The sequence below is a fragment of the Ricinus communis genome, chromosome 3, assembly GCF_019578655.1.
Source record: "Ricinus communis isolate WT05 ecotype wild-type chromosome 3, ASM1957865v1, whole genome shotgun sequence".
Classification (NCBI taxonomy): Eukaryota; Viridiplantae; Streptophyta; class Magnoliopsida; order Malpighiales; family Euphorbiaceae; genus Ricinus; species Ricinus communis.
The window spans coordinates 29,196,844-29,217,642 of NC_063258.1; the positions used below are offsets into that span (position 1 = coordinate 29,196,844).

Consider the following 20,799-nt stretch of genomic DNA (forward strand, 5'->3'; position numbering starts at 1 on the left):
ATTTCATTTGTTTATGGGCCCAAGAAATGGCTTATTCCACGTGAATCCAAGTCCAATAGTAAGCCCAGCCTTTTTATTTCACAACTATTCTCAATTTTCATTTTATTTATTCCAAAGAATCTTTCTTTTTACAGATAGAACACATTAATGATTCTAATTAAACAATTTTATTTTATTTTAATAACTATCTCGAGAACCATAATATTTCGTTATAAACCATTGTCAAAATTTGATTTTCTCTTCAATCCAATTCATTATCGTAACATTTTGTTATCAACCATTGATGTGGTAGTAACACTACTCTTTTTATATTTTTTAAACCATTTTCGATCCTATACTATTTCATTATAAACCATTGATATGATAATAACACTACTCTCTTGTATATTTTTAAAACCATTTTCAACGATATAAAATATACAATGCAACTTAAATTTAGTGCATTGCCTATTTTCTAATTATTCTACTTAATTAGAAAGAATTCTTATCTAATTCAGATGCATACCCCATCTACACATTAAATTGATAAATATTAATTTTAAATAATTAAATATTGAATCTATCATCTAATGGCAAAATATAAAAACTCACACATGAACATTATTCTTTGGTTAACTGAGATGTATAAATATGATATAAGTAAGAATTAAGCCTTAATTAAAAAGATCGTTTTTAGGAATGAATTAACAAAATGGACTGCTAGATAATATATACACAGTTTAAGCTTATTGTCGGTTCAAAAGTAATGAACTGGTGCACTATAAATTCTGATGACAGGCGGTTCCTTCTTTAGTCGGAGTAGTTGCGAACCTCCAAGAGTAAAAGAGTATGTAGGCGTAAGTTCTAGTAATGACGGCCACCTCATTATCATTTACGGTTTCTGCAATCTCCTTCAAATCTTCTACGGCAAGATTCACTCAGCAAAGGGCTAGTGTTGTCATCTACATGCCTGGTCTTGTTTGTTGCCCTATAAATTTCATAAGGAAAAGAAAATTGAAAAGTATTGTATTGGATTGGCACAACATAATGCATACGAGCTAACAAAGAATTGCTTCCTTCTGAATTGCACTAGGCGACAGAACTTTACCTCTTGGACCAGAAAAAATAAAAAGGAAGATAAACTTTTACCAGGGATAGGGACCGCATCAATGCACTGGCAAAGAATCCATGCGATGCGAGAGCTAACTGAGAGGAGGTACAGCCGAACTTTCCGGCCAACTTTCACAACTTGTTCGTACAATATTTTGTTTGTTTTTAAATTTTCATCGGTGAAACTTGGATGTTCAGCCTGGCAGTTACTATAAAAATTAATTCGAAACGTTTTTATAGTGGATGGTTTATCAGTTCCAAAATCATTCCAAGAACCTTTAGCAGGCAAGGCTGGAATATTTTATTTCTCACCAAAAGATCCACGGCCTAGAGGGCTATAAGCCACTATTCCAGTTCCAATTTCCTTGCATTAAATAAAAAGAATTTGAATGTTGAACCCACAGTTCCCGTTAAATATAGAAACTACAGCGATTTTTTTTGCATTATATAGGCTTCCTCCTTTCACTCGTGTACAAAAGGGAAAAAGCAATTCAAGCCGACAGAATAAAGAGTTTTCTTAAAGAGAACATACAGGAATTTCTGTGCCCAAATTTAAAATATTGATAGCATGAGTAATTGCACACTAAAAGCCACAAAGTGGAGCTCATGAATCTAATTGGACTTGCAAAACTGACCTCAACTCATTGAGACAAACAAAAATTTTGGAAAAGCCAAACAAATATGAATAGCTATAAGATACAAATGGAGTCAACACCTAAAATATCAAGGATAAGGTAGAGTTTTCCTTCCTACTATGACTGAGGAAACACGACACAATGACCTACCCATAAATAAATAAAGATTTATAATTTGTATGGTTTGAAATGTAAAATCATTGTTTTCCAGCCAAAGAAAGACCTTGGACCAGTTTCCTGACCAAAGGGGAAACAGCTAATTTGCCGACTAATTAGTGAGTTCGCAAGAGGATTTACTTTTAAGAACTTACCTGCAAAGGGGGACTATCTCTCCCTTTATACGCGAGACCATGGGGACCATTCCATTTGTAAAGCATGGGTGCACTGCATGAGCCCTCTATATTGTTTCCGAAAGAGCTTTGAATAACCCAACATATACTTTATTCCCTTCTTCAACTAACTTCTTAAGTTCTTCCGTCTATCATTATGGGAAAATGAAACAGCTAATAAAACTTATAGACTATTGCAAACGCTATAAAATTAGAAAATGAAGTTAACTGAAGCACATACCGTGTCCTCAAAAGATGCTGGTAATAGAGATCAATATATTGCACATCAAGACGCTTAAGGCTAGCTTCAGAGCTTTCTCCTACATATTTCGGTCGGCCACAAACTACCAGGCCATCGGGTCCTATTTTGAGCATACCAAATTTAGTGGCTACCTGGATTTTATCTCTGGGCAACTGCTTCAGAGCCTGAAAACCTTCGAATTAGGACAAGTTGAAATATTACATTCTACATAAAACTACAAATTATAACGTAGTTGGTTCCTAGATGCATGCCACCTGACAAATAAAACAAAAACATCACATTACATTAAAAATAGACACCTCAGCTCAGATCTAACACTTCGTAAAAAACATAACAATGATGAAATTAGAGCTTACAGATAACCAGACCCAAAAGTCACTCCGCATGCACTAAGCGTTTGTTTTTTTTTTGGGATTCATCATAGGAATCAAAATTAGTCCAATTATAGTAATGCCCAAGCAAAGCGAGTCCAAAGAAGAATTACCTTTCCAACTAGACTTTCATTAGCATTTTCACCATAAATATTTGTTGTGTCAAAGAAAGTGATAACCTTACTGAAAGCATGCATAATGATTGGTATTTCTTCCTCATCAGTCAGAGGATAATTGTACAGTCCACTGAGAACGGTACATTCAAACCCCAACTTAGAAACCTGAAAAGATAACAGAAGAAGAAGAAGAAGCAGTTTTTAATGGCATGCACATCAGAGGATAATGAATAGATGGATCAAAGACTGATACCTCCAACCCCTGGTTTCGAAGTTTGACTCTTGGAATTAGATTTTCTTGAACGAGTGCTTGTTCTCTTTGTTCTAAGGACAATAGTAGTCATTTCTTTTAAGCCCAAATATGCTCTGTGAAGTTATGAGCTAGCTTTTAGTTATAAATTTGCAAGTAAGGGGAAACAGCTAATTTGCCAACTAATTAGCGAGTCTACACATTTTAGTTGAGCAGTGACTATACTTAGATGCCTTTAATAATAATTTGTAGCTCAAGCATGAACATAGAGCATCAATAGAAAAATTAATAATTATAATAAAAATAAATACTCACATTATATCCATTTGAAGATATTCTTGGTTCTTATTCAACTTACAGAAACTCGAAACTGAAATCACAGTAATAAAAGTCTTAACAATTTTTACACCAGATTTTGCCCGGTAAAAAAAGAAAAAAGAAAAATTCTACTCCGTCACTACAGTACGAAGGGCCAAAGAACTCTCGACTTCTTTAGACTCAACATTAGCCTCTCTCTGCGCAACAATCTTCGACATTCCAAACATCTGAAAGTTGAAAGTATAAGAAAACTTCAATTGTTCAACTAAGAAAAACAATAGCCAATTAGCAATGAATTCTAAATTAACACAAACCTTGTGGATGGTATTCTTGAAGCAACTCTTATGCTCTTGCATAGATGCATGAATAAACTCATCAATATGATCCTTTACATCCTCTAGAAAAGTCGCCTCCTCATTCTTCTTCTTTCGACACGAAGAAACAGTGGGCGACGACTGCTTTACTGTCGATTGTTTTGTGTTGTCTCCATTGTTTTTCCTCTTTTACTATTCCTGATCTGAAAATTGGAGGTGAAGTGCCCGGTACGATGCGATTTACTTAGAGAAGGGAGTTGCTAGCATTGGCAAGAAATAAAAACTGACAAAAGATGAAATTAGCTAGTAAAGTAGTTGCCCTAAATTTTTTATAGGCTTTTGTTTGTTAATTTATTTTAGGAGTTGGGTTGGGCCTAACTTAATGGGATTGACATGAATAATGCAAAAAATTATTTATTTAAGTGTATTTAATAGTTTAGGTATAAATTTTCATTCCCGCACCAAATAATACATATTTATTAAATTCAAATAATTAAATAATTAAATATAATATCAAATCTTCATTATATATAAAATATTTAATTATATATTTCTTATCTTAAATAAACAGTTAATTTTTGTTCATCTTAAATTTATTTTTTTAATTATTAATTTAGTATATAAATTGTTAGATATATCATTCATTAAGTTTGGATTATCATACTTTTTGAATAAGCTCAAACGAGTTAAAAAAGAAAAAGAGCTGAATTTGAATCAAAATTTAAAATATTCAAATTATGTACATCCTTATTTCTGTATAATTTTTCTTATTATTTATTTTCGACACAATATTTATTTTCATTTAAAATAAATTTTAAAAGCATCTTTTCCTCATATTTTTCCTAGATAGAGTCCAATCCAAATCTAAGAGCATAATAAAATTTGAGAAGCTTCAAGTTGAGGCTTGATCAAATGTGATTGTAACATAATTTACTTTAAATAAGATAATCGAACTGAATTGATGATGGCGTACATATAACTTAAATTCAATCTTTATCCGGTGGTTCACTAATTATTTCTATTATTTTATTTTTATTAAAGAAACCGCAACAATTAGAAAGGTCATACTTATGTGCAAGCACCTGAAATGCATCAAGTCAACGTGGACTTTGATTTCTCAATTGCTATCAAGTTGATACGAGGAGACTCGCCTATCAATCAGGACATCTAAAACTTGAAGTCTGGGTTTGATAACATTAAACTAAATCCTATATAAAAAGGGTTTCAATTGATATAACTATAACTAATATGTTTAGGGTAATACTTGTAAATACATGAACCATTTTTATAGTAAAAGTGGTAAAAGCTGCAAGGTAGATCTCTCAAAAAACTATAATGCTACTTATTCTAAAAATTAATTATCAATATAAAATAGTAAAAATAAATTTAAAACATTTTAAACCAGTCTTTTGAGAAAATAGAATATTCATAAAGGGAATAACTAAATAATAAATAAATATGCATAAATATTTATGCATAATGAAATTAATAAAGATATGAAGGTAAATAAGCCACTCATTAAATAAAGATATAACAAGGCTTATACATAAATAAATAAATAAAAGTTAAACTAGACATTTAAGAAGACTAACTTAACATATTTAAGTCAATGATCATGGTATTAAATAAAAAGATATAAAAATAAAATAAAAAATAAAACTCTCTTGAAATCGAGAATCTTCAAATAGTAAAATGATTAGTGATCACTTCTCACTTATTGAAAAAATTCATAGATCTTAGAAGAACAATAAAAACTAATAATATGTATGGCAACGAAGAGAGGAAGGTAATTTAAAGGGAAGGGGAGGGAGTTGAATGAAAGGGAAGAAAAAATTATCATTTTATTATGTTTGGTTACATAAAAATAATCATTAAAGAGAAGTAAAGAGAAATATGTAAAATTTGTTTGGATAAGTAGGAGGGGAAGGAAATAATAATTATTAAAAGACACAAAAATCTTTAAGTTGATATATAAATCGCAATAAAAAATATGTCATTACATAATAAAATACATACAAGTTTTACAAGTTTTAATTAATTATTATATTTAATTTAAAATAATTTTATAATAAAATGTATATTTTACTTTGATAAAATTATGAGATAATTAACTATAAGATTATGAGTATTCTAAAAGTTGATTTCAACATCTGCCTACCATCAATGGTGGGAAAATTAATCAATTTTATCCATAAGCAGAAAAGAAAAATACATAAGAAATTATGAAACATTTCAAACTTGGCAATGCAATGCTAGAAAATGTCACAGAAGCGTAGCGTGTAGATAATCTTCGCAAATTGCAACAATTGAATAATTAGCGAATTCAAATTTTGAATTAGCTGAAAAGGGGCTAAAGCCATCATCATCATCCATAAACGTATATATCGATTTTTCAAAAAAAGAACAAAGAAAATTAAGATTCAATTAAACAAGCTTTACTTTAATCTAACAGTAGAATACAATAATAATTAATGGCAAATTAAAACAACATACCTGATGAACGGCGAAGGAGAAGCCGACTGCTCCGAGGGCGGAGACGACTACAGCAAGGGCGACGGCGACGGCGACGATGACTGCAGCAAGGGCGGCGGCGATGACAGATCGGCGACGGCAGCAAGGGCGGCGGCGATGACAGATCGGCGACGGCAGCAAGTTTTAGTGATTGCAAAGAGGCTTGAGAGGGTGGAGGCTGTGAGGTTTAGATGAAAATAGAAGTAGGGTTTCTTTGTACTGTGTTATATTTTGCTTTTGTTTTAGTTTGTTATAGCAAAACTTCGTAGTTTTATAATTTTATTTAAAATTATATAAATTGTTTATTTCCTTTTAAACTTACATATGATATTATTATTACTATTATATTAGTAAAGAAAAATTAAATTCATATATAGTATTTTTATCTTTTCATACAAATATTAAGTTTTGATATTATAAGAATAAAAATTAAATTATATAATATATTCAAGAAAAAAATTTGTTTTATAATTTTAAATATAATAACACATTATTAATGCTTTGTTTTAATGATAAAAATGAGATTAATTAGTTAAATTTAAAAATGAAACTAAACGAAAAAAATAGTATATAAGATCTTTTATATTATATTAATTAGTTAAAACTTTTATTACTAGTAAAGATTATTTAATAAATATAATTAACATATTGACATTACATAATCATAAGTTAATAATACTAATTGGTTGGGTTGGTTCCTATAATAATACTTTTTTAACAAAATTTAGTTTTTCTTTCTTTTTTTGTCTATAAGTGATATTTAATTTACTAACAAAAGAGTCTTATAATATTATTTTACATATTAGTGAGGATTATGTGAATTAACTGTTAATAGATACGACAATTGATGACTTAGTTTATTAAAAAGACTAATAAAAAATCATATTAATTAGTTAAAAGACATATTATTATTAAAAATTATTTATATATATATGTGTGTGTGTGTCACTTAAATAAAAATCACTAAATGGCATGATGGTAAAATGAGTTTCTTTTTAATAAAAGGTCTAAGATTTAAGGCATACGGAGAATAAAATAATAAATAATATTCTTAAATGGTCTAAAAGGGTACGGGTACCATATTGGAATTCGGATATCTAATATACTCAAACAAGAATAATTTAAATCTTAAATCCATCTTCAACCAATTTATTACTATTTAAGTTTGTCCCATTACAGTTAGATTGGAGCGGGTATAAAAAAATACATGTCCAACTAATCAATCATCCAACGCTTACATTTTATAAGAGAAAAAAAAGAAAAAAAAGAAACCTTTATTAACGAAGGTAATGGATCCAACTTAAGGTCTACATTTGTTGGGCTGACAAGTTTTGTGAGGCTGCCCCTATATAATTGAAGCTTCGAACAAAAATTAATCAAAGGGAAAAGCAAATGGTTAACGGCAAAACCTTCTTCCCCTCTCTTCCATGGATGCTTCCTTTTTATTTTTGTTGTTCTATATCGTTAGTCTATTTAATCATTTAGAGGCCCATTTGGACATTACCCTATAACGGCCCAACTCCATATTCTGAGTAGCGTCTTTATTTTTTAATTTTTTTCTTGACACCAAAAAAAAGAAATGGAGACGTGGGGTAATCGAACCCCGTACCTCTTGCATGTAAAGAGGATACTAGGGATGGCAACAGAAAGGGTACCCGTCCTTTAATATTATTCAAACTTGAATTCCTTTAAATTATATTTATCTTAACCTATCCTAGATCCTAATAGGAATACTTACAAACTATTCAAACTTATTAAAATTTGTTAAGATTAAATGACTATTAAATAAATTTTATGAGTATTTAAATATGAAGCGGGTATCTTATCCGTTAAAAACCGTTTATATTAATATTTTAGTAATTAAATGGATATCCGTTTATAATAATTTAAATTAATGAAAATGAACAAAAAATAACAAAACATAAATTAATAAAGTCTAAATATTCAACATTAAATGTTTGATATATTAATACAAACCAAACATACATTTAAAATTACAATCAACTTGCTCAATAAAAACTTCATGGAAATACACTATAATTCAACATCTTCTTTAATTAGACATAAACAACTTGCTTGTGTAGTTAAACAAGATCCTAAAAGTTTAAAATAAAAAATTACAATCAACAAATTATAGTTAAATATATCTCATATATTTAGCATATATTAATGCACTTAGCATTACAAATTGCTAATTTATTTCTAACATGGTAGATTAAAGAGTCGATTAAAAAAAAGATAATTGATGTTTGCAATGTGAGTGGGTATCTTGGTCACATGGCACTTTGTTTTATTGAAATCAATACGTTTGGTGTGAAAAACAGAAGTGATCATTTAAACGGCTGATTATAAATCTAGAAATGATTCTTTCAGAAAAAAAAAAAAAAAACTCTACAAATGATTAAATCTTGACTCATAAATTAGGTCAAAATTAATTAGAAATGAGTGTTTTCTTTTATATCATGATCATTATAAAATCAACTCTTATTACTATTTAAAGTTTTGAGTACATTACAGCTTAAATTTTTAAAATCCACCAAATTCTTTTTAGAATATTTGACGATTCAAATGGACAGAAACTAGGCACTAAGGTTTCAAGTTGACTATATCTATTTTTTTCCACATTTGTCCACATCTATTTTGACAAAGTTGTTGCCTTCCTAGCTTAACTTACGTGAGACGGAGCAGCGGCTGAAAATGATGGCAGCAAGGGCGATGCCAATAACAGCGGCATGGATCGCAGCAGTGCGGCTTGAATGGCGGTAGGTACGCTTGAATGGCGGCAATGAGTGAATCGCAACAACGGTGGCGTGGACAGCAGCAGCAACGACGTGAATGGCAGTAGCAATAGAGTGAACGGCGGCATGAAGAAAAGGGTGGATGGTAGAGGCTTCGACGGGGTTGAATTGATGTCAGTTTGAGATGAGAAGAAGATAATAGAATTAAAGTTTATTTTGTTTTAGATTTCTTTTAGTTTGGTATATTTGAACGATATAGTTTTATTTAAAATTATGTAATTTTATTTATGTATTCTTTAGCTTGCTAGTTGGTACATCACAATTATGTAGTTTTATTCAAAATTATATAGTTATATTTAGGTTTTTTTTAATTTGGTACATCAAAACTACGTAGTTTTACTCAAAACTATATAGATTACTTTAAAACTACGTAATTTTGTTTAAAACTATATAGTTTTATTTTTAATTTATATGTGACAATAAAAAAAAATTATTAGATTTATATATGATATTTTTATTTTTATATAAATATTTTTAATATTATAAAAATAAAAATTAAATTATATAATATATCTAAATTTTAAAAAAAATATTTTATATTTATAGACGTAATAACACAATATATATACTTATTAATATAGGATCTTAATAGTAAAAGTGAGATCTATTAATTAAAATTAAAAATGTAAGGTTAAAATTTAAATTCTACTACATAACAGTATGGTATAAGATTCTTTTTATATCATATTAATTAATTAAAAGACATAAAATTAATCAATATTATTTAATAAACATAATTAATATCATATTAGCACTATATAAATCACAAGTTGATAACGCTAATATATTAGGTTGAGCATTATAATAATTGTTTAATGTGATTTAATATAACGTTCTCTTATATCTTTGTATAGTAGTACTATATTTATACACTATTAGCAGTTATGATGATTAATGACGTAATATTTATTTTAATTAAAAAAACTAATAAAAGAAATCATAATATATATGTTGTGTGTGTATGTAAATATATGTATATGTATGTGTGTGTGTGTGTTTTTTTTTTAAAAAAAGAAAATTAAATGGCTTAATAGTAAAATGTTTTTTTTTTTTTATAAAGAGTCTAAAGTCCAATACATATGGAGAACAAAAGGTTAAAAAAAGTTCTTCATGGGTCTAATAGGGTAGGATACCAGCGGGTACCCTCTAAGATGCCATTTAGATAAACGAGTAGCGGATTCGGGTACTCTGTATCCGTACCCGTTTGCATAGACGGATTTGGATAGCGGATATCCGCGTGGTCGAACCCGAACCTGACATGGATAATAAATTTAAGTTTCAAATTCATTTATCACTACCTAAATATGTCCAATAAAATTCAGTTGGATTGAGTCGAATATTCAAAAATATCCGCCCGACTGGCATCCCTAACAAGCGCTTTACCGTTTGAGCTGCATCCTCCCATCCCTAGCAAGCGCTCTAGCTTTTAAGGTGCATCCCCAATTTGTTTATGCACCTTTTCTTTCTCACCCAAGTCAGAATATAATAAAAACTAGTGCGACTTTCAAAATTAAGTATAAATTGTTCAAGAGTAGCTTTATTTTCTTGTATGTTTTTATAACACTTTAAGAATCAAGCTTTCTCATATAAAATATAAATTTATAGCCTTAGAAAAAGCGACTTTAATAATGTTGTATATCATTAAAATAAAATGTAAAGTATCACGATAAATAAGTAGCGCCGCACGCAGGGTAATCGATTACGTTTCTCTTTTGCTGGCAAGTAGTTTATTAGTAGTTATTACATTACATTTCATTGGGGTGGGACGGTTGGATTAAGGGATCCATGTGTCCAGCAATTTATAATAATTTTAAAAAGTGGTCAAAATGATTGCATTTTCTTTTTAAAACTAGTAGCAAGACGTTAGGAATACGAAAAATAAATAATAATTTAAGACAAATGAATTCAATCATAAATCTTTGTATAATCACTGTTTTCTAAAGAGTAATTTTTCAATCCAGGATTTGAGTGCTTCTTTGCCACAAAAAAACAGAAATTTAATTATATTCATAAAATAATAAAAGTAATTTTAAATCAATATTTGAGATAATAATATTCATAAAATAAAGTATAAAATAAATATACATTGATATGATGTATGAAAACTATATGTTAAAAATAATATTTAGCATAACTATTTACTTAATAATTTCATAATTTTACTTTTAGTCTATATATATAATAGTGATGTGCTTTTTTTCCTTTAATTACTCAAGCTAATGATGCAATTAAAATTTTTTCTACCAACATAGATGGAAGCAAAGATGGTATTTCTAATACATTCAACCTAAATATTTGTATAATAATTATTATCATTAATTAATATGATGGTTAATTAACAATAATAACTAAAACTAATAAAGATACGAAAAAAGGTTCATAAAAGTAAAAATGTTAAACTAAATACTTATGAAAACTATAATAACATATTTAATTCAATCACCATAGTATTAAATAGAAAGATATAAAACAAAACAAAAAATAAAAGCTCATTCGAAATCAAAAAAATTTCAAGGTATGAAGATAATTGGTCCTCATTTTCCACCTTTTGAAAAACTTTTAGATCTTAAAAGAACAATGAAGACTAATAGTAAATGTTTATGGAAGTATTGTAGAGAATTGTAGAGAAAATAATAGTGGACATATGCAGAAAGCAGATAGAAGAAAGCTTTCCTCCTCCTTTTAGAACTAGATTTATAGAGATATATATAGAGAAGAGTCTTCCTTTAAGCAAGTCTTCATAAAGATATGCATACCCAATATAAGTTTATCTAATAGATAAGACTATAGATATCTTTGTCTCTACCAAATACTATTCCACAATAACTCTTAATATAAATTCTAATAATAATATAAAAAGACTAAAATGCCTTGTTTGAGCCTTGTATAATTCGGCTAGCATAGCAAATAACAGGTCTACATGTCTTAATTTTGAACATTGACACGAACATGTCCAATTAAGCTTATTTTTTAGTATTTTTTTTTATAATTTCCTCTCTTTGCTAATATTATCTAGATACAATGAAACTTAAGTGAAGTAAAAACACATATTTTTAGCATATTATATATATATATATATATATATATAAATATATCATCAAAGCTCTAAAATACTTTAAATATCTATGTATAATTTAGACATATTAGTAATATTGAAAGATTTATAAATTTAAAAAAACTTAAAAAATATTAGATTATTGCTAGTTTTTTTTGGTAAAGTCAAGTTAGATATATATGTAATTAAATATGAATGTTTTTATTAGTATCTCTAAAAAAAGGCTAATTTACATTGTCTCTTTATGTCTAAAATTTAACTTCAGTCCATCTAAGTGATAAACACTAGTCTTCTAGAGATTATTCTTTTTCTTTTTTCTTTTTTTCATTGAAATTCTATTTTTTGCCGTGTGAACATTTTCATTAAGAAATGTATATCTCTAATGAGTTAATACACGTGCCTTGGAAAATATAGTTCTTTGTAAAAACTTTGCGAGGTGTTATCATAAATTGTTCCATTTTTTTCTATTTTTAATTAGATGGACTTGATTGAAAATCGTTTGATTAACTTTGTTTTATGTTTAATTCTAAAAATTCATTTCCGCTATGTGTTTTAAAAGAAATAATTTTGGCATAAAAGAAAAGATATATTATAAGGTTGAATTCAGTAAATTTTAAAAAAATTATATGCATCTTAAAAACCGTCAAAAATAAATTATAATTTTTTGAATTTAGACTTGGTCTGAAAGTTTAAAGGAAATAGAAAAGTGTTTAAATTTGAAGTTATATAAATACTGAACCAGTAAATAAGCACATTTTGAATAAATTAATACATTCAATATATAGGGCTATAAGCAGTAAATAATCTGGCAATAATGCCAATCTAAGCAACTCTCAAACCACAAACCATACCTGAATTTTACATTTTTAAGATTTAACGTTGATTTTCAGATTTCTTTGGTAATAAATATGTTATCAGGAAAGAGACTTACCTACCAAATCCGCAATAAACAAAATTATTTCTATAATTCTGTATGAGATCCTAAAATGGCCAAGAAAAGCACAAGAAAAGAAATGGCCTGGTTATCATTACTATTTACCTTGCTGGTTTGTTTTTCATTGTCAGTTCTAGTAATTAGCCCTTCATTTGCTATGTCGAGTATGAAAGTTAGCGACCATATGCCCAAACAGATCTGTTCAGAAAGCACTGGCCCTTGTAGTTTCTAAAGTCAGTCCCTCAAGTAACCAAAGTTGATGTGTATGGCGTTGGTGGGATTGTTACTGAAATAGCATGCAATAAATCTCTAGAAACGTCGAGTTTGGTTGAATCACTTTCTAATCAAACTGCAGAGAAGGTATTGAAGAAGACGCATTCAGCATGTTCCGAGCATTTTAGTGTTATCCTCAACGACTCGACTCTGGCGAGGACACAGTATAGAAGTAAATTGCAGCGCGTCAGCACAGCCTTCCTAGAAGGTAATGATTGCGAAGATGAGTTCAGGGGATCTCGAACAATGTCATCTTTACTCCAACAAAAAGATTCATCAAATTGAAAAAAATTGTATAATTATTGACATTTTTGCTAATCTTTTCTGAAGAAGTCGAGTTACTAATAGGCTGAGAATATTGCATAATGGCATTCTTCTGTTTAGTGGTCAGACTCGGATCATTCAGTGGAGTTGGTAGTATAGGAAAATGGAATAGATAATTAAAATAAAATTTATTGTTAATTTCTCTATACTTCAACATTTCTCTCTAAATCAATAAATTTATTTTTCATTAAATCATACATCTCTATCCTTTTTCTTGGATTATATATACTTGTGTCATTCTATAAAATTATGAGGAATATCTCATTCTCAAATAAATCGGATTAAAATTTTTTTATAATTTCAAATCTTATTTAGAGTGTATTTTATAAATTATATATTAAATAACTTTAGAAAATATATAAAAAAAAAAGTTAGAATTCATAAATAATTAGTTTTTATATAAAAAGATAACTTCAACTTCCCATTCCATGAATTAGCTTCCTTTGTTATTAATTTTTAAAATTTGTAGGGCTTCTTGTCGTCGTCAAGTCAAGTTACTCCATTAATTAGCCCATCTCATCGCATCTCATAGAAAGTAAAGTAAAATCTCGTGCCATTTCATAATTAGCATCAACACGCAAATCCATATTATTATTATTTTTGGTATTCACGCAAACATTTGGAAATCAGCTTGATGATGTGTCTTTCTTGCAACCGAAGAGGGACCGACAACTTACAAATGTTATCTATCAAACAATACCTAAAGTTCGTTTCACACATTCCGTTGACAACAAGGTAGCAAAAGAAATGTTTCTTTTTCTTTGTTTTCTTTTATTATTTCTTTTTCTGTTGTTCCATTTTTATTTTATTTTTTTTATTTCTTTTAAGGACGTTAGTTTTTTCTTTTTCAAAAAAAAATTATAGCTATTAACTTTTTTTATGTGTACGAACTTGGATTAATTACTCGTAAGTTTTAACATTTTGAAATATAATAACAGTAAATAAAGTGCCAATTTAAACTTAATTTTATTATGTGGAATTTTATTCTTAAAATTCAAATTTTTATTTTTTTTAATATTTTTAGAGAAAATCTATAATTTATCATATTTCTTTCAAAATATTGATTATTAGAAACATTATAGAAAAAAAATAAATAGAAAAAAAGATAAATAGCTCTATTGGTATTAAAATTATGGCTCATATTTTTTTCAATTGGTACTAATGTTTTAATTTTTTTTTTTAGCTCCAAAGCTTTAATTTTTGTTATATGCAACGGCACATATTGCGAATCCGTTCAATTTTGATGACATGGAGGGTGTAGCTCCATATGAACATTCCACTCACCATCAATATCATATTTAGACGTTGAATAAATTACTTCGTTGGTACTGAATTTTTTCCACTTATATCTAAATAATACCAATTTTTTAATTCACGTCATACTTGATTTTGGATAAATTATCTTTTTAGTACCAATTTTTTTCCATTTATATCTAAATAGTACCAATTCTTCAATTTGTTTCTTTTTAGTACCACATTCATTATTTATGTTTCAATTAATATGTCTATTGGAATTCCAGTGGTATCGAATCTTTTTCACTTATATCCAAATAGTGTCAATTCTTCAATTTGTTTCTTTTTAGTACCGCATTTATTATTTATATTTCAATTAAAATAGTATCTATTGTGATTCTAATAATTTTTTGTTGATGTGTTAATTAGTATCATGCTTAGGTAAACTTTCGGCTGCTACTTTAATAAAAAATTATCGGAATTCCAATAAGTACTAATGTCCCAAAAAGTGTAAGGTAATAACAAAATAATTCGTATCAAGAGTTTTATAAATGTTGGAGAGTTGTATTATCATTACTCTTTCATCAATGTTTTATGTGGGTGTTTATAAGAGAAGTGTTAGTTATTTAAATGTCTGGTGTGGTCTTAAAAATCAGAAGGAACGTGAATTCCGATTTTGCAAGAGTAGTACTTTGTGAGTGTGTAGAATGGTGGTTCGCCTATCGAGTATGTTAGCGGTCTAGGTGGATTGTTAAGTATTGGCGAGTTCTTAACTCGCACAGGAATTCGCCTTTAGGCGAGTCTCCATCAGCTATCGTAGATTGAAATAAAAATAATATATGTGGTATTAAAAGGAAAAAAATTAAAAAATTGGTACCATCTGAATAGAAATAGTAAAATTTGATACCAATATGGTAAATTATTAAAATGTTAAGCATGATATGGACGATGACTGCAATGATAATGTGGCCTTCCACGTCATAAAAAATTAAACAGATTTCCAATAAATATAATCACCTGTAATAAAAATTAAAATTAAAATAATGAAAAAAATTAAAACATTAATATCAATTAAAAGCACAAACTAAAATTAAAAAGCAATATTAAATTGGTCTAAAACTTTTTATTACATATATTATGGAAAGAAAACCAAAAGCTAAATAATTTTATTTTTTTATAAAAAGATAATCTCTCTTATCATTATGAAAAGAGTAAATATTAATTTCTTGTAAAGTACCCTTTTAACCATCAAGCTAAGTTATGGGTTTGAGTCATGGTTCAATCTTTGTAGGTATGGCACTGACTCATCCAGCTCAAAAGATGCAGTAAATAAATATAATAAATATGCCAACTGATAGAAATAATAAAGTGAAGGGAACAAAAGCGAGATGCTAACGTTATATTTCAATTGCTTTTATAATAATAATAGCAAATAATTAATACATGTATTGGTAATGATCAGGTTTTAAACTGATAAATAATTTAAAAATAGTAAAAATTATATTTTATCATATATTAACAATTATTTTATTTTATATTAATTATGAAAAATAGAAGCTATTTCTTTTTAATCTTGATCAAGCCGAGTTATAGTGCTACTTTCATCATAAATTTGAAATCACTAATGTTAATGAAATTTATAAATATTTAAGATGAGTGAATATATAAATAAAATAAATTAAAACTCTTGATTAAATGCCCCTGGGTTCACTGAATTAAATAAAGGAAAAAAGGTTACGAGAATAATTCGGTTTTGAATATTAGGAAAAAAACATAAATAAAAAGTAAAAGAAGAAAAAACTTGGAAAGGAAGAAAAAGGAGCGGGCTGGGCCTACTAAGAAAGATTCATAAAACAGTCACGTGGGCCCCAACCAAAAGTGCGAAAAAACCAGCAGCAGCATCAAACAAAAGCAAACTGTCATCATCAATCATCACAAGTCGCACGTACTATAAAAATATTTTGAGCTAATCCATCGCTTCTACTCTCACAGCTGCCCTTTCCTTTCCTTTCTTTTTCTTTCATCTTACTACTACTGCACGCCCAAAAAATCTCCATTTCCATCTAATTTATTTTTAATTTCCATTAAAGCCCCATAAATCAATTGCATTATAAACCGTCAGCTTTGCTCTCTTTCTTTTTTTCTTTTTTCTTAAAGAAGAAAATTTAAAACGGACAGGCCGAAACCGGCGGTGCAGCCAAGAGAAATTTGCTGCGATATTCATTGAGGCTATAAAACAAACACCTGCTGGGTTTGAGATTGGATAGAAAGGGAATAAAAATAAGGATCAGTAATTTTTTGTTTTTTTTTTTTTGTTTTTTTTTTTGTGTGTGTTCTCTCTAGGAAAGAGAGCTCGCTCCCTTTGTTCTTTCCCTACCTAACAAACCTGTCATTCCCTAAGCTCCCCATGGCGTTTATCTGTAGGCTCACCAGCACCTGATTCTACCTCAGGTATCATTGCTTTTGTCTGTTTGTTTTTGGGTCGTTTTTTTTTTTAAAGTTTGGATCTTTTTGGGAATTGTGATATGTTATGATCTGTTACATTATTTTTAATTAACGTTTGCGTTGTTCCTTTTATCATTTTTTTTAATATGTCATCTTTATTAGCTTGATGGATCACAAGATGTTGAAAGTTGACATATTTATTTTTAATTATTGTTGGAATTTTTTTTGATATATTGTAATTTTATTTCTTACTAGATCTTAATTTGATGCTCTGTGCCCCCATGGGTAGATATTGAACCATGAACTTTAATCATGATCTAAGATTATGAAATTTCATTAGTAAGTGGCCCATAAGCTATGGAATTTTGATTTTTAAAGGTCTACAAGGGTAAATGGAGATAATTATATTCACTTCCTTGCAGATCTATTCAATTTCATTGTGTTTCTTTTTTCTTTTCAATAGCTAGATCTATTGCAATGTAAAATAGATTATTCTTTCGAGTTCTTGATACATGAGATTATGGATTGCTTTTTGTTTACTTTAAATTCTAACAATGGCACATTATCACATTGACATAAAGTTACGATTTCTTTTTCTTGACAAACTTATAATTTCTAATCTCTGTTATTTTCATGGTTTGTTTTATGCTCGTTAATGTAGTGGAAGAGGATCTGATGCGACTTGTATGTCTGGAATCAGAAACCCCTGAATTTAATTCTGGGATTTTTTCTTCACTTTTGTGGTAAAACATTTGGCAATGGATGACCATGGTGGCAGCAAGGTGACAGGAATTAGGCAGATTGTCAGGCTTAAGGAAATTCTCCAGAAGTGGCAGTCTGTTACAATTGGTTCAAAGGCCCCTGAACCTGAAGGTGGAACTAGAAGTCCTCCTGGGGGCATTTCACCGATGATCAATAAGAGGCTGAAGGGCATTCAGAACTGTTGTGATTCCGACGAGGAAAACTGCCAGAGCCCTGGATCGCCACCTGACGTCCCCAAAGGGTATCTAGCGGTTTATGTTGGGCCAGAGCTGAGGAGGTTTATTATCCCCACAAGCTATCTTAGCCATTCTCTGTTCAAAGTTTTGCTAGAAAAGGTTGAAGAGGAGTTTGGGTTTGATCACAGTGGCGGGCTCACAATCCCATGCGAGATTGAGACCTTTAAGTTTCTCCTGAAATGCATGGAGCACCATCCAAAAGACCACCAGGATGACAGCTCAAGTAAGTTAATGTTTGTTGTCTATCATACTTTGATATTGCTGCTAGGATGTCTCGGGAGGTGAATTATTGCTAATAAAATATTTTACTATAGTTCTTTCAAAGGGCCAAACTCATCCATCGTGCCAATAAAAACTACTTCCAAGTTTTTCTTATGAGTAATAACCAAATTCCTTGCTTCTAAAAGATGTCTATGTTGTGCCATCTTGAAGATTGAAAGAAATTTTCAGGCATCCAGTTAAATTACGCAATTGCAGTGGAATAGAAAAAGAAGTCATTCCCCATTAGAATTACTCTTCATTTTGGTACTTATTAAAGTCTATACTAATGCATGCCATTCTTCCTTTGCCATTTCTGCCCATATTGCTTAAAACTTGTTTATTGATTTTGCAGATGAAGAATTCATTAATCATTGAAGAATATGATTATGCTGCTCTCTGTAGTGGTCGAGATTTTAAGACTGATTACAGATGTTGAGCTGGGACTCCTTGTATGCAGATATTTTCTTTTCCTTTTCTTTCTTTTTTCTTATTATTTTTTTAAATTTTCATCGACAAACAATAGGAAAACTTTAGTTAGGTTTGCACATTTGTGCAGTGAATTTGGTACTAGGGGGTTAAGTTTAGCCTCTCTATTCTTTTTTGTTGGGATTTGGCCTTAATGAGTACAAAGACAGGTGTATTCGATCAACTAATGTTTGTTACATATTTCCAAAAGGAATCTGGCATGAGCTTTCTTTAAGTTGTTTTTGGTTTGCAAGTGTCCAAGATTGGTGAGTCGTACGTAATGATGTCTCAGTTTACTTGTACAAGGATATAATTAAGATCAATCTCTAAAAAATGTTTTGCTTGCAGCTCATTTCATGCTTTAATTGTTTTTCTAAGGAAAAAAGGATACGCTATTTCCTGGTATCATGAATGGTGGAGGCACAGAATAGTGTTGAGATGGTGAGATTTATATATATATATATATAGGATATTCGAATCTTCAGACACAATGCCTCAAAATGAGACCACACTCTTTTTGGACATATACCCCTTTCCTAATCATATTTTAGTAAATAAAGAAGAAAAATCTTTTGGCTGGAAGAGAGAGCAAGGAACTAGGGGAAGCCTAATTCCCTTAAGGAGAAAAGATTATGTAATCTTATAGCCTAATTGTAAATGATATTTGGCATGTGGGTGTTTGTTTATTTTTAAAGTGTTTGCTGCATGAAGAATTTGATGGTTGAGTTGTCTGCCATCTGCCTAGGAACAACACTATTACGATCTTCTATTGCTCCAAATGTTTATTTTCTCTTCCTATAATCCTCAAAAAATAAAATAATATCATTTAATAGTCTGCATGCACAGTTGCCTCTATGATGCTGCCAAATGTTTTATCTCTGTTCTTGTCTTCCTTAAAATATATAATAAATGGAAATGTCTTAATAATTAACAACCCTATTTATTAAGACATTTCCAAGAGCTATTTATCAAGGTGTATTAGAACAATTAATGCTTCTGATCATACACATATAGTAGAATGAAAAGTAAATTCATCCATTATTCAAACTCACCCTTTATTCCCAATATTACTGTTTTAGTTTTTGGGTACCATTTCTTAAAATTTAGTTCTCAGATATGTACTTTTCTATTTAGATTATTACTTTGTTTAAAATAATTATTGAATGTGCCATAAACATATATGAACGTATATTAATTTAAGAATATAATAATATATTTATGAGTGATAATATATATTATAATAATTATAAATTTAAATATAAAACACTTAAAATATTTATTGCAATAAAATAAAAGCAGTAGCTGGGTTGCGGAATTTATAGTCCATCTGGCTTTTTACAGCCCAATAGAACTTCCATATCCTTCAACTAAACACAACCGGTCAGTCTTTTCTCATTACTTCTTCTTAATGATGCGTTCAACAATTTGGCTACTTAATCATCAAAGCATCACAAATTCTTCCTACCTGCTTCATATAAATACATATTTCGGCCACTGTTTAGAAATTTCTACCTTCTGCTTAAGAAAATGATTTTCAAAATACTGAGCATTGCAATTATAAGTGAAAATTTCTAATTTTTCAAAATTATCCTAATAGTATAGGTTCAAATTACTCCAAATTTCTAGTTAATTCGTACGTTTTTCTCATACTATACATTAATTTTATAATTTTCTACTAAACTATATTTTTATTCTATCCGGGCCTATTAAATAATTTCGCATATTAATAAAAGCCTGTGAGATTTATACCTTGAATTGACCATCTTTCAAATGTATTTTATATTTGAATAGGAGTACTGGACTAATGCAATTTTTCGA

The 20,799-nt window shown here is 29.2% G+C and overlaps 2 protein-coding genes and 1 long non-coding RNA gene across 4 annotated transcripts; 1 reads left to right on the plus strand and 2 right to left on the minus strand.

Annotated features, from left to right (window-relative positions):
• Positions 1-629: 629 nt before the first annotated feature.
• LOC112533697 (probable aldo-keto reductase 1) lies at positions 630-3,726 on the minus strand. Its single transcript, XM_048372386.1, has 7 exons — positions 3,685-3,726; positions 3,514-3,597; positions 3,411-3,422; positions 3,056-3,139; positions 2,800-2,967; positions 2,295-2,479; positions 630-2,202 (listed from the first exon to the last, which is right to left on the minus strand). Exons 1-7 carry the CDS (start codon positions 3,724-3,726, stop codon positions 2,181-2,183), a joined length of 597 nt encoding a protein of 198 aa, XP_048228343.1. The 3' UTR covers positions 630-2,180.
• Positions 3,727-3,871: 145 nt separating this feature from the next.
• On the minus strand, positions 3,872-6,452 carry LOC125369467. Its single transcript, XR_007215148.1, has 2 exons — positions 6,178-6,452; positions 3,872-3,967 (listed from the first exon to the last, which is right to left on the minus strand). It is a non-coding gene; the product is annotated as an uncharacterized LOC125369467 (long non-coding RNA).
• A 9,962-nt stretch (positions 6,453-16,414) lies between these two features.
• On the plus strand, positions 16,415-19,216 carry LOC8259051 (indole-3-acetic acid-induced protein ARG7). 2 transcript variants are annotated; one of them, XM_002516169.4, is made up of 3 exons: positions 16,415-17,263; positions 17,919-18,478; positions 18,869-19,216. In XM_002516169.4, exons 2-3 carry the CDS (start codon positions 18,016-18,018, stop codon positions 18,889-18,891), a joined length of 486 nt encoding a protein of 161 aa, XP_002516215.1. In that variant the 5' UTR covers positions 16,415-17,263; positions 17,919-18,015; the 3' UTR covers positions 18,892-19,216. The 2 variants fall into 2 exon arrangements, with proteins under 2 accessions (XP_002516215.1, XP_015572986.1); XM_015717500.3 differs by lacking the exon at positions 16,415-17,263 and adding an exon at positions 17,313-17,596.
• Positions 19,217-20,799: the final 1,583 nt, after the last annotated feature.

What these genes read in the sequence shown, in the direction of transcription:
- LOC8259051 (XM_002516169.4), top strand. Translation starts at nt 18,016, where the DNA reads ATGGATGACCATGGTGGCAGCAAGGTGACAGGAATTAGGCAGATTGTC. An exon ending in CCACCAGGATGACAGCTCAA is followed by an intron (nt 18,479 to 18,868) that starts GTAAGTTAATGT and finishes TTGATTTTGCAG; the next exon opens with ATGAAGAATTCATTAATCAT.
- LOC112533697 (XM_048372386.1), bottom strand. Translation starts at nt 3,726, where the DNA reads ATGCAAGAGCATAAGAGTTGCTTCAAGAATACCATCCACAAG. An exon ending in TCAAGAATACCATCCACAAG is followed by an intron (nt 3,598 to 3,684) that starts GTTTGTGTTAAT and finishes TTCAACTTTCAG; the next exon opens with ATGTTTGGAATGTCGAAGAT. An exon ending in ATGAAAGTCTAGTTGGAAAG is followed by an intron (nt 2,480 to 2,799) that starts GTAATTCTTCTT and finishes GAAGGTTTTCAG; the next exon opens with GCTCTGAAGCAGTTGCCCAG.